This window comes from Myxocyprinus asiaticus, chromosome 10 (assembly GCF_019703515.2).
Source record: "Myxocyprinus asiaticus isolate MX2 ecotype Aquarium Trade chromosome 10, UBuf_Myxa_2, whole genome shotgun sequence".
Taxonomy (NCBI): Eukaryota; Metazoa; Chordata; class Actinopteri; order Cypriniformes; family Catostomidae; genus Myxocyprinus; species Myxocyprinus asiaticus.
Genome location: NC_059353.1, coordinates 38,348,212 through 38,360,827, shown reverse-complemented (window position 1 = coordinate 38,360,827; position 12,616 = coordinate 38,348,212). Strand labels below are relative to the sequence as shown.

General features: G+C 33.9%; 1 protein-coding gene across 1 annotated transcript; it reads left to right on the top strand.

The window, feature by feature from the left end:
* The first annotated feature begins 319 nt into the window (after nucleotides 1-319).
* LOC127447593 (high affinity cGMP-specific 3',5'-cyclic phosphodiesterase 9A-like) lies at nucleotides 320-11,959 on the top strand. Its single transcript, XM_051709536.1, has 14 exons — nucleotides 320-407; nucleotides 2,216-2,377; nucleotides 2,969-3,020; nucleotides 3,349-3,451; nucleotides 4,563-4,705; nucleotides 5,162-5,221; nucleotides 7,281-7,458; nucleotides 9,121-9,243; nucleotides 9,322-9,414; nucleotides 9,623-9,690; nucleotides 9,778-9,880; nucleotides 11,046-11,150; nucleotides 11,333-11,479; nucleotides 11,783-11,959. Exons 1-14 carry the CDS (start codon nucleotides 320-322, stop codon nucleotides 11,957-11,959), a joined length of 1,602 nt encoding a protein of 533 aa, XP_051565496.1.
* The last annotated feature ends 657 nt before the right edge of the window (nucleotides 11,960-12,616 follow it).

Sequence of the window (12,616 nt, the reverse complement as noted above, 5' to 3'; positions counted from 1 at the left end):
TTATTTTAAAAATATCAATGGCACAGAATAAATAATTTTTTCAACTGTTTGTTGCATTAATTTTTTATTATATAAGTAATATATTAAATATAGCTATTCATAAGCAAACTGATATTATTTTAAAAAAATAATAATAATGGCACAGAATAAATAACTTATTCAGCATATAACTGTTGCATTCATTGAAAAAGATGGGGTGGACCCATAGTGATGGGTTGTAAAAGGGGGCGGAGTTTTGGAATGGTAGGCTGTATCATTGATGTAACATTGTGAACACATCATTCAGCAAAAGTGAGAGTGCAACAGAGCATTACCTGACATGGCAACTAAAATTATTTATTTCACTGTGAATGGAAGACCAGAACAAGCAGAGTTTCCCATTGACTGCCCTGCACAAGATGTTAAAGGTAAGAATTTATTCAAATGCTCTTGTCTCAAGTTATCTATTCTTTCTAGTGATTACAGAAGTTGCAGAACTTTATAACTATTTAAACACCAACAAAAACATTAAATTTATTTTAGGTTAAAATTAAAAAATTAAGTAAAATGTATTATTTTTTTTACTTAGATTTGGTGTGTTGTACTTCATGGCATACACTGAAATATAATGCTCATATGTCAAGCAAAAGTATTGTATAGTCAGTGTCATAATATGAGATTAATGTTGCTTTGTTTTTCAATTAACAACTTTACAGCTTATAAAATTTGTTAGCTACAGTATTAGATGTGTATGGAAACCAACAATAATAATATTTATATTTATTTTAAATATCAGGAAATTTTAGAGAGATATCATTTATACAGATAAACAGTCTCTCTGCTATGAATGGCAGCTAAATTAATTCATGCACTGCAACATCAAATAAGATTTTTCAATGAAAAGGAGATTTGTTATGCCCAAATTGGCCCTCATTTGCTTTCATTTGGCTGAAAACAAGCTTAAGGACCTTTCTCATTCTGGAGGGCAGTGACAACAGCCGGGCTTCTTTAATCAGGTCCTCTCAATTACCGCCAGCCCACATGAAGAGCTTTTGTTGACCTGAATAGCTAATACACCATAAGGGATGCTACTTAGAGGATTGTTTATTTATTTGTTAATTAAGGATTTTTTATTTTTTATGTTATTGAGACTTCTATTCAGTTGTATAGGTCCCAAGTGATATAGGTATCCAGTTGAGCTCTAGTGGGCTTTTTATATATCTTTTCCCCCCAAATTGACTGGTTGTGCCTATTTCACAGCTTTTGACTCACAAACAAATAGAACATCATACATCACAGCTTGAGCCACAGGTGGTGCTGACAGTCAGTCAGTCTTCAAATGACAAGCATTTCACTTCACTTACATTGAAGCCTGTTAACTGCAAGACATTATGAAGTCTCCATACTTAGTCTTTAAAGGTACACTCAGTAATATATATATATATATATATATATATTTTTTTTTTTTTTTTTTTATAAATATGTTGAAGTGTGGCTTACACTTACACCTAGTGGCATGGATGCTGCATCATTCAAATACAGTAGTTTTCTGTTACCAGTGCCATTGTAGAACTTTACTATGCACAGAAAACCAGGATTAATTTAATCAAAGAATGAAAGTGTCCAATAACAGGGCAGTTATTGAAATTAAGCGACTAGTATTCGCCTGGTCATGTGATGCTAACATGGCTGCCTCCATGAGGTGCACCTGCTACATGTAGTATAAAAGAGCTTTTATAAGGTTACTGATATGACTGAACTCATCATCTCAAATGAGTGGTCATGATTTTAGACATATATTACAAAATGACTATTAATTTCTTTTAAATGAGGAAAAAATTACAGAGTGCATCTTTAGTATTTATGGCTCATAAATTTGTTTTCAGAAATGTGGAAAATTCTGTCATCATTTAATCGTGTTGTTCTGAACCTGTGTTTTGTCTTCTGTGGAACACAAAAGGTCATTTTTGAGGAATATTCTGTTCACTCTTTTGCATATAATGAAGTGACAGAGGACTGGGGCTGTCAAGATCCAAAATGACAAAAACCACAATAGAAAATAGTGTAAAAGTGGTCTAAGCGACATTCTAGGTCTTCTGAAGACATACAATAGCTTTATGTAAAGAATACACAGAATTTTCATTTTTGGGTGAACTATTCCTTAAAACATACCTTAGATCTGTAGATAAGAATTATGATGATGTGGTGATATTTTGTGTGTGTGTTTACATTACAGACCTTTTCCGAGCAGCAGCAGAGGCGGGACCTCATGACATCTTAAAGCTTTATAATACTAAAGGCAGTATCATTAATATTTCCCCTCAGCTGGTCCCCAACACTCCTCAATCCTGCTATAAACTGGAAGTGGTAGCTGCAGACTGCAACAGTGAGCTACTAGGTATTCTCTACCAAAGCACATGGGCCAGCTAACAGACATCATTGGCCTTTAGTTAATGTATTGTTGAACTATTGAGTAAACATCATTTTCTCTTGCCTGTATTATGAACAGTGTTGGGTGTCATTGGATTACACAGTAATTAGTTACTGTAATATAATTACTTTTAGGCATAAGAAGTAGTGTATCGCATTATATTTTATATAATCAGATTACAGTTACTGACTTTCAATGAAAGTAATTACTTTTAAGTACATGGGTTATAAATATTTCTAAAAAAATATTATTAATGTGTAATACAATTCAAATGCGAATTCATATGTTCATGTTCATATTTATGTCGGTTTGCATTTCTGTGACAGCTGAAGGGTGTGTGACAATGAACAAGGAGAAAATAGACATTATGATAGGGGAAAAAAATGGTTTTAGACAGTAACTTAAAAGTAAAGTAATCAGTAAAGTAATCAGATTTGAATTAGAGAGAAGTAGTCAGTAATTTGTAGTGGATTACTTTTTAGTTACTTACCCAACACTGATTACATCAAACAAATATATTAGGAGAATGTTGAACTCCACAGTTTTGCAATCTTTCAGGTGCAGAGCTGGCTGTTGCTCTAGGATTCGACCTTTCCTCTATGGAGAAAAGGTAGGCAATGTTGAGACATATTGAAAATGTACACTTTTAGCAGCTTTCAGAGGCATATCAATCACTACTTTAGAAATGTTTAGGTTTTATGTTAAAATGTAAAAATTAAAATGGGTTAATGCATGGGTGACCTGTTTGAAAACAGCCATTATTTTTCAGTTTGGTGACAGAAATTACACATTTTAAATGTAATGTTTCCCATAAACTTTTCAAATTGTTTGCCTAAGTGGCTTTCAGTTTACTCCACAATTCAATATATAAATGAGTGAAATGAAATGCCTTGGAGGAAAAATTGCCTTCTTTCACTGTGTAATTGTCTTTTGATCAGGTTACAAAGCCTGGAAAAAAGAATTCTCTCTGAAGCAGCAGAGACTCCATCTATTGTATATGAGATGAAGAGACAAGTGGAGTCATTCAGAGAGAAGCTAGAGGTATAGCCATTGCACTGTGTTTGAGATTCATTCACTGATACAAAAGAAAATCTCTGTTGGCATCCATGATACAATGACAATAAGAACAAAAAAATATCCTGGTTGTACTGTTTTTTTGGACATGTACCTTAGATTGCCATGTAAATACCATGGTATATGAATATTGCACTTATTTAGTACCATATATAAATGTACCATGGTGTTATATTTAACATGGCCAATGTACCATAGTACCACAACAGTATGTTCTTGTAAGAGGATGCTAAACAAACCTTTATTTCTCTTTCCGCACATAGCGTCTAAAGATTTATCCTTGCTTTGTATTTTTGGTATTTGAAGATGTAACATTTATAGTATTTTAATTTAAAATTGGAGTTTTAGAGAAATGTTTAGAGTTTTTTTTAATGTTTTTTTTTTCTTTTTTTTTGTGTAAAAAAGACATTTAAGTTAAAGGAATATTCTGAAGTAACTGAAATATTGAAGTAACAGTGAGGCACTTACAATGGAAGTTAATGAGGTAAATTTTTTGAGGATTTAAAGACAGGAATGTGAAGTTTATAATTTTATAAAAGCACATACATTAATTCTTGTGTTGAAACTCATGTATTATTTAAGCTGTAAAGTTGTTTAAATCGAAATAATTTAGTCATTTTAGGGTTTTAGGGTGTTGACATTACATCGTCGTGGCAATAAAGTTGTAAAATCGGCTAGAACTGTACATAGTAAAGTTTAGTAAGTGATTTTATTACATTAAAATCATGTTAACATGCATATTGTTTACATTGTGTTGCTATACTTTTGAAACAGTGAGCATTTTAACGTTTACGGATTGGTCCCATTCACTTCCATTGTAAATGCCTCACTGGAACCCAGATTTTTTCTTTTTTTTTTTTTTCATTTTTTTTTTTAAAGAAAAGGAGGGACAAGTCAAAATAAATTTTTGTGGTAATCAATATTATGCAAAAAATGCTGTTGATTGAGCTAAACTTGTATTGAACCCGGAATATTCCTTTAACTATCTGTCTTCCACATCCATAAACTCAAAGCAAACAAAGATTATCCAAGTGTGCATGTGGAATTCCAGCCCTTAGCATCATGTCTTTTTCTGTAGAGTGTTGAGCACCTGAGCTGGCTGGGACTGTTTAAGGACATGTCTGAAAGCACCCACAAGCCCTCTCCTTTCTACCATAAAAGAACCCTACGCAAGGCCCAAGAAGAGTGCGAGCATGTCAGGGAAAAGTTCATCCAAATGAGGTGACATTCCTGTCTGTTACATGAAAGGGTTCAATATACTTGCTGAAAAGACCTGCATTACTGGTTATCAGCATATTGAATGCTGCTCCCCAGTGTGGGATGCTGGTGTGCTGGTATCCCCACAAGGCTTCATAACTAACAACATGTCTTTTGTCAACCAGCTTCACCAACTAAGTTTGTATGGCTGTGCTGGTTCACCAGCTAGACCAGCAATAACCACTAAGCCAGTCTGGACCAACATGCTGGTCTATGCTGGTCTTTTCAGCAAGGATGCAATTTTATTCAATACTTTATCTGAATCAAATATAAAACAATAAAATAATTCAATTTTAGTTACCTTGGTTTTAAAAACGTGGATAATATAATGACATCAAAGTCTTTGAACTGCCATACCAGAATCACTACAGTATTTATTTTCTGCAGTGTATTAATTTAAAACCTTTTTATTCTGAATAGTTCTCTAGAAGTTTCTGAAGAGGTAAGACAGTATCTTAAGAAGCCAACGTTTGATAACTGGTAAGTTTTCTAAATATTTGTTAACAAAACATGAAACGCCAAATATACATAGGCACAAAACATTTTATGACTTTTCTTTTCCTTCTTATTTTCACCATTTGTAACAGGCTATAACATCAGTTTCTTGTAAATTTGGTAGTTGATATAAAAAATACTTTTGGAAATTTGATTTGTTCATTGCAAAACCTGCTAAATTGTTTGCCTAAATTTTACAGTAAAAGAGCATTTTGTTAATTTTATATTGAATTTTATTTAGGCTAATTTTATATTAAATTATTAATTGAGAGACTACATGGGATATTTGTTCTTTAAAAAAAATATATTTTTCACACTGCAGGACCATTTAAAAATGAAACTGCTTAATGCTTAACCCTTTCGCTTACACATTGAAGGAATAATTCACCCAAAAATGAAAATTGCCATCCCAGATGTGTATGACTTTCTTTCTTCTGCTGAACACAAACTGAGATTTTTAGAAGAATATTTCAGCTCTGTTGGTCCTTAGAATGCAAGTGAATGGTGACCAAAACTTTGAAGCTCCAAAACTACGTAAAGGCAGAATAAATTAATCCATAAGACTCCAGTGGTTTAATCAATGTCTTCTGAAGCGATCCAGTCGATTATGGGTGAGAACAGACCAAAATATAACACATTTTTCACTATAAATCTTGACATCAGCAGTCTCCTAGGCTATCATGATTTTCAGCTTGATTATACTTCCTAGCACCATCTAGTGCTCTGCGCATGCATCAGACTCTAGGAAGTGTAATCGAGCTTGAAATAATGATCGTGCCTAGAGACTGCAATGGCCAGATGTACAGTGTACAGTTCTCACCCAAAATCCATTAGATCGCTTCAGAAGACATGGATTAAACAACTGAAGTCTTATGAATTACCTTCATGCTGCCTTTATGTGTTTTTTAGAGCTTCAAAATTTTGGTCACATTTCACCTGCATTGTGTGGACCTACAGAGCTGAAATAGACTTCCAAAAAACTTTCATTGTGTTCTGCAGAAGAAAGAAAGTCATACACATCTGGGATGGCATGAGGGTGAGTAAATGATGAGAGAATTTTCATTTTTGAGTGAACTATCCCTTTAATATAAATTGAACCTATAATATTAATTTAGATTTAAAAAGTCCATGGACACATTACGCAACAACTACCCAATTATTAAACTCAGATATGACTTGTTTTTGGAAATAAATGGAAAATGTGGTATCTTCACAATTGTTGTTACCACATCAAAGTCCTGCACCTGCCATATACAAATAGGAAACTGTTACGGAAGCAAAGTACAGCACTTCTAAAATAAGCATAAAGAACACGGAGGAGATTAGTCCTTTCATCTGCCCGAGGGCCTCATATCAATATCAATGGTCCTGCCCGAGGTTTACAAATCAAAAGCTATTCTTGTGAGCAAAGGGCTGGAGATCCATGTTCATTAATGCAATAGTCTTCCAAGTGGAGTTGTTAAAACCAGGCTTTTCAGATTAATACAACAAGATATGGTTTCTCTTGAGGGGTTAAAAGGAAAGGAACCATTGTTTGTTTCATCAGGGAACAAATTTGTGCAGGAGATAAAATTATCTGTGAGATGGACAAAAAAAATTATGTTTCTATTTATTTATTTATTTATTTGATAGATTATTTATTGGGATTAGATTGTGTATGGATTGCATGGACAGATAATTTGGTTTTGAAAGAATTTGATGAGAAACGATTCATATTGAAATCTCTGACGATTGCAGACTTTGGTGTCTTGGCAAATCTGAGGAGAAAATCTGAGAATTTACTAAGCAAAAGTCTCCATTTGATCTCGGTTTAATCTCATTTCTGTATAGGAGAAACAACTGATATATTTAAAAGATCACTTTTGTGATTTTTCTTTCCTATGTGAAGATCTGGGCTTGTAACCAAAAGGTTGCAGGTGCAAAACCATCATACAGGCTGCTCCTTGTGGTATCACCACTGACTTTATAATTCAACATGTTCCTATACTATGGCAATGTATGACCAATTTTATTCATCACAAATAATGTTTCTGTCCTGTTGTAGGCAATGGGAGGATGCTGAGTTTATGGTGCTACTTCAGGTGATGTACACGGACCTGGAATTCATCTCCACCTTCAATATTGAGCTAGATGTGCTGCAGCAGTTTCTGTATGAGGTGTACAGACGCTACAATAACATCCCATTTCACAACTTCAAGCACTGCTTCTGTGTCACTCAGATGGTGTGTGGAATCAGGCCCAGCGTTATGATTTCTCCCAAACACTCCAAATAGGCAATTCTCCATCTGCTGGATTTATAAATATCATGCCCCAGACAACCATCATTTTACTTATAGTACTCCTGCCAAAACAGTAATTGTCATTTTACTGTATTTGTCCCATTAAATGTCTAATGGGTAGTTATGGTTTACAGAAGCCACAAAAAGAGAAATCATAGTATATGAGGGGTTGTTCATGAATGTTTTTGAATGCCACTGAAGGTTTAAGGTCAGTCGGGAGTACAACGAACCTTTCCACGCATATTTGTTGGGAAGATCACACAGGGAGGTTGTCACAAAATTTACAGTATGTCTAAGTAAAGTTTTGAGTCAAAAGTCCAATTACAGAAATGTTTGTTTTCTCTAGCAGTGGGTTTGAATGTTGGTTTAAAACACCTATTTTAAAACCCACTTAAATTAGAATAATTTTTATGAATTCTTTCCTTCACACTATCTCAGCTCTGTAGGTCCATACAATGCAAATGAATGGTGGCCAGACATTTCAAACTCCAAAAATCACATAAAGGCAGCATGAAAGTACTCCATATGACTCCAGTAGTTAAATCATTGTCTTCAGAAACAATATAATAGGTGTGGGTGAGAAACAGGTCAATATTTAAGTCCTTTTTTACTACAAATCTCCACTTTTATTTTCACATTCTGAAAGTGAAATTGAATGTGGAGATTTCGTGTAAAAAAAGGATTGACATATTGATCTGTTTATCACCCAAAGTGATTGCATTGCTTCAGAAGACATGGAGTAAACCACTGAAATTTTATAGATTACTTCTATGCTGCCTTTATGTGATTTTTGGAGCTTAAAATTTCTGGCCACCATTCACTTGCATTGTATGGACCTACAGAGCTGAAATATACTTCTAAAAATCCCTGTTTGTGTGCAGCAGAAGAAAGAAAGTCATACACATCTGGGATGGCATGAAAGTGAGTAAATGATGAGAAAATTATAATTTGAGTGAATTATCACTTTAAATTTCAATATCATCACATTTTTGCTATAGCTGTTGGGAAAACAAGTGAACACAGTAAAACTGCACTGGGTTACATTAATACAAGTGTAAACTATATAATGAAGGTACAGTAGGTTCCACAAAACACTGTGAAATAGTGTTCTCAGGAAAAGGGTATTTATCATAAATGTTATGTCGGGGCAACTTGTCAATTTTATTATGGCAAGTTCTCACATGTTTGAATGTTATACATTTATGCAGTTTATTAACTACAATATTTGTTATCCAAAACAGTGGTTTGATATTTTTGTTTGTTACATTTTTGCCGTTTTATGAATTGTTTTGTGTTTCATAATTGCTTTAATGGCATGTTCCATTGTGACAACTTACCCCATATAGTGTAGCAACATACCGCGCTATTGTGTTGTATTTTCAATTAACTGTTTCTTTCATCCTGGGCAATGATGGTGGAACTGTTCAAAATATTTTTTGTAGCCAAGATTTTAAGGTATGTGCCTATTTAGAAATTGACTCTCAAAAATAAACCCGCCCTGAGAAATATTTCATGGAGTAAAAAGTGTGACAACTAACCCCGGTCACACCTACTGACCTTGTTATGTAAAAACCACAAAAGTTTGTGGCTCTTCTGTTTCATCAGATGTATGGGCTGATATGGTTAACAGATCTCAGGAGCAAGATCGACAGTATAGACCTTCTCATCATGCTGACCTCAGCCGTGTGTCACGATCTGGATCACACTGGCTACAACAATGCCTACCAGGTGAGATGGATGTTTTCTTAGGCTCTGCTCTGTTGAATATTAAACAGCACACACTGATGGAGCTATGTCCCATTTCAGATTAATGCACGCACTGAGCTTGCTTTGAGGTACAATGACATCTCCCCATTGGAAAATCACCACTGTGCTGTAGCCTTTGAAATCCTTGAAAAGGTATGGCTTTTCTTGGTTGTGCATATGATTTACAAAGGCCTGAAACCCCTAACCTTACATAAAACTTTTTCTTTTGCTGCCTTACTGCCAAGCACTGTTATTTCCTTCAGGAAATGAAAATGTAATCTAAATTAATAGAACATTTTTGCATAACAATAGAAAAAGTGTAACCAAAGATCGTCAAGGTGTCATTTTAATTCTTTTTCAGACTGAAAGCAACATTTTCCGAAACCTGTCAACAGAGCAATTCAAAAGAATAAGAGAAGGCATAATTAAGTATAGTGTTTACTCTTCTATACCCTTAAAAAACATATCTTTATCATGCCAAATACTAAGTCAAAACTGCCATACTTATCTCTTCAGGTGTATTCTTGCTACTGATATGACCAGACACACTGAGATCCTCAACAAGTTCAAAACCATTCTTCCAGTGTTTGACTTCAGCAACAAGGATCACAGGGATGTGGTAAGGATGATACGTATAACTCTTTGCCTCTTGGTTAAGATTTGTATTTGGGTCAATTATATATAAGAATGCCCTAGAAATATATATATATATATTACTATTTCTAACAAAAAAATAAAAAATAATTTAATGACATGAAACATTATTTTTAAAACCATAAAATATCAAGTCATATTTTCCTTACACCTTGAATTCATGTTAGTGTAAACATCTTAATCATTATTTTCAAACATTTTCCAACATATTTTTAAGGCAAAAAAGTACTTTTACAAATATTTTGATTTGAATTTTAAAAAAGTGCCCCTCTTTTCAAATATTTGTAATAAAGGCCCTGTTTTAAAAATTTAGTACTTTTTGCCTTAACAGTATGTTTGAAAATAATGACATATGTTTATACATCTTAATCATTATTTTCAAACATTGTATCTTAAGTGGTATTTTGAAAATGGTATCTTAATAAATAATAATATACACCTTGAATAAATATGTACACATCTTAATCATTATTTTCAAACATTTTCTAAGATATTTTCAAGGCAAAAAAGTACTTTTACAAATATTTTGATTTAAATTTTAAATAGTGCCCTTCCTTTCAAATATTTGAAATCAAGGCACTCTTTTGAAATTCAAATCAAAATATTTGTAAAAGTACTTGTTGCCTTGAATTCATTTTTTCAAATTTATTTTGGAGAAAGATTAAAACACGAAAGTGATCTTTCATTTTTCGTTTTTGGGGTGGGCTGAGGCAAGCATCACTATTACAGTTGGTCTTCTTGGGATTTAAACAAACCCCTAACCATAAGTATTAAACTGTGCTATTGCTTTTCTAAGTGATCAGACTAGAAACCACCTAGCAAAATACTAGCAACCACCCAGATCACCCTAGCAACAGCATAGCAGTTCCCTGACAACCACCCACAATGGCGTATTATTGTGGTTGTGTTTGGGCATGTTAAATGTAAAAAAACAGACATTTTATTTTTAAAAGCATTTTAGTAATTTTCCTGACCTGTTCAAATGCCATCAAGAAATTATATGTATTAACTTTAGGCTAGTTTGCTGTTTTTGCATGATGCATTCAGCTGTCAGTCTTAATGAGCTGTTATTGGATCACAGCACACTTTAAGGCACTTACTGTCTGGCTGATTTTTTATTTTTTTTGCAGTTGATGATGATCATGATTAAAGTAAGTGACATCTCCAATGAGGCGCGACCAATGGATGTGGCAGAGCCATGGTTGGATTGTCTGTTGCAGGAGTTCTTTAACCAGGTGACATCCTAAAAACAACTCACACCATCTCTAACATTTGATTGTTTTTTTGTACTTTGTATAATTTTCAAACCTCTCCCAGTGTCATGCCTTCTTATAGTTTATCTTTTTAATAATAAACAACATTATCTTGTGCTTTTACTGTATGTTATGTTATATAAAGTTCAGAAATCTTTGTCTAGAGTGACATGGAGAAGTTGGAGGGTCTCCCTGTCACCCCGTTCATGGATCGAGACAAAGTGACCAAACCCTCTTCTCAGACTGGCTTCATCCGCTTTGTTCTTTTTCCTCTCTTTATCGAACTGGCCAACCTGTTCCCCTGTCTTGAGGTGAGGAAGTCCCCAGAGGAAAATGTTATTGCTCAGAAGTTGCTCTATTGTAGCTCAAATTAGACTAATTTTGACAATAGCACAGATAAGTTGAGCTTGGAAGAATTTGATGAGAATGCTTTTAGTTCATACTGAATATCTATTGATTGACATATATTGTATCTTGGCAAATCTGAGAGCAGTTTGAGACATTGTTGAGATCTCTTTTGAAGCCCTGGAGGAGATACATGCCAATTTTTGCCATATTATTTAAACAGATATTCTCTTACTACTTACTTCTAACTCTTAATTGTAACCTTACAGCAACATATCATTGACCCAGTGCGGAAAGCCCTGGACTATTACACAGAGATGGAAAAGGCTCTGGAAAGGGAGAAACAGAACCGGGCCCAGAGTGAAAAGGTGCACAAGTCCAGTACCTCAAAAGAGCCAGAAGCTCATTCAGAACCTGTTGGGGCAACAAAGCCAGGCAACCTTTAATCTGAACACAGACTGTCCAAAAAAAAAAAAAAAAAAAACAATCCATGTACGAATCTGGAATTTTTGAATGTCAAGCCATTCCTACACCTTACGAAAACACAATTTTATATTTCAATTCAATGTTATATAAGGAGATTTGATAAGGAGTGATGGTCATAACTGGTAGAAATGGTCATTATAAAAGGTAAATTTTTTTGGCAAATTCTGATTGTGTTTTAACCCTCCTATTGCATTCAGGTCATTTTTGACCCGGGAGAGGTAGATAATAATTTTTAAATACTACATAAAACACATAATACACTTTATTTTCTGATTTTTTAATAAGACTGTTTTTTTTTTCATTTTTATTATTATTAATTTATTTATTTTGACATCTTTTGTGTTTGTGGGTCAATTTTGACCTGGGCATCAATTGTGGCTTCCACATAATATTATGTAGATTTTTTTGTACATCTATTAATTAATTTTTTCTTATAAACACTTCACTTACAGCCTCTTTCCCATACTCTCTCACTTTTTTGTCTCTCACTGGGACTGCATCTAGTTTACAAACAAGCACAGACATACAAATACAGTAACACAGTCACACACACACACACACATTCCTGTACAAAACAGACATGACAGATGAAACAAACATAACAAAGAAACTAAATC

Excerpts from the sequence above, each read along its gene's own strand:
- LOC127447593 (XM_051709536.1), top strand. The coding sequence starts at position 320 with ATGGCAACTAAAATTATTTATTTCACTGTGAATGGAAGACCAGAACAA. Across the intron at positions 11,151-11,332 it reads TGCAGGAGTTCTTTAACCAG|AGTGACATGGAGAAGTTGGA; the intron begins GTGACATCCTAA and ends ATCTTTGTCTAG. Across the intron at positions 11,480-11,782 it reads ACCTGTTCCCCTGTCTTGAG|CAACATATCATTGACCCAGT; the intron begins GTGAGGAAGTCC and ends GTAACCTTACAG.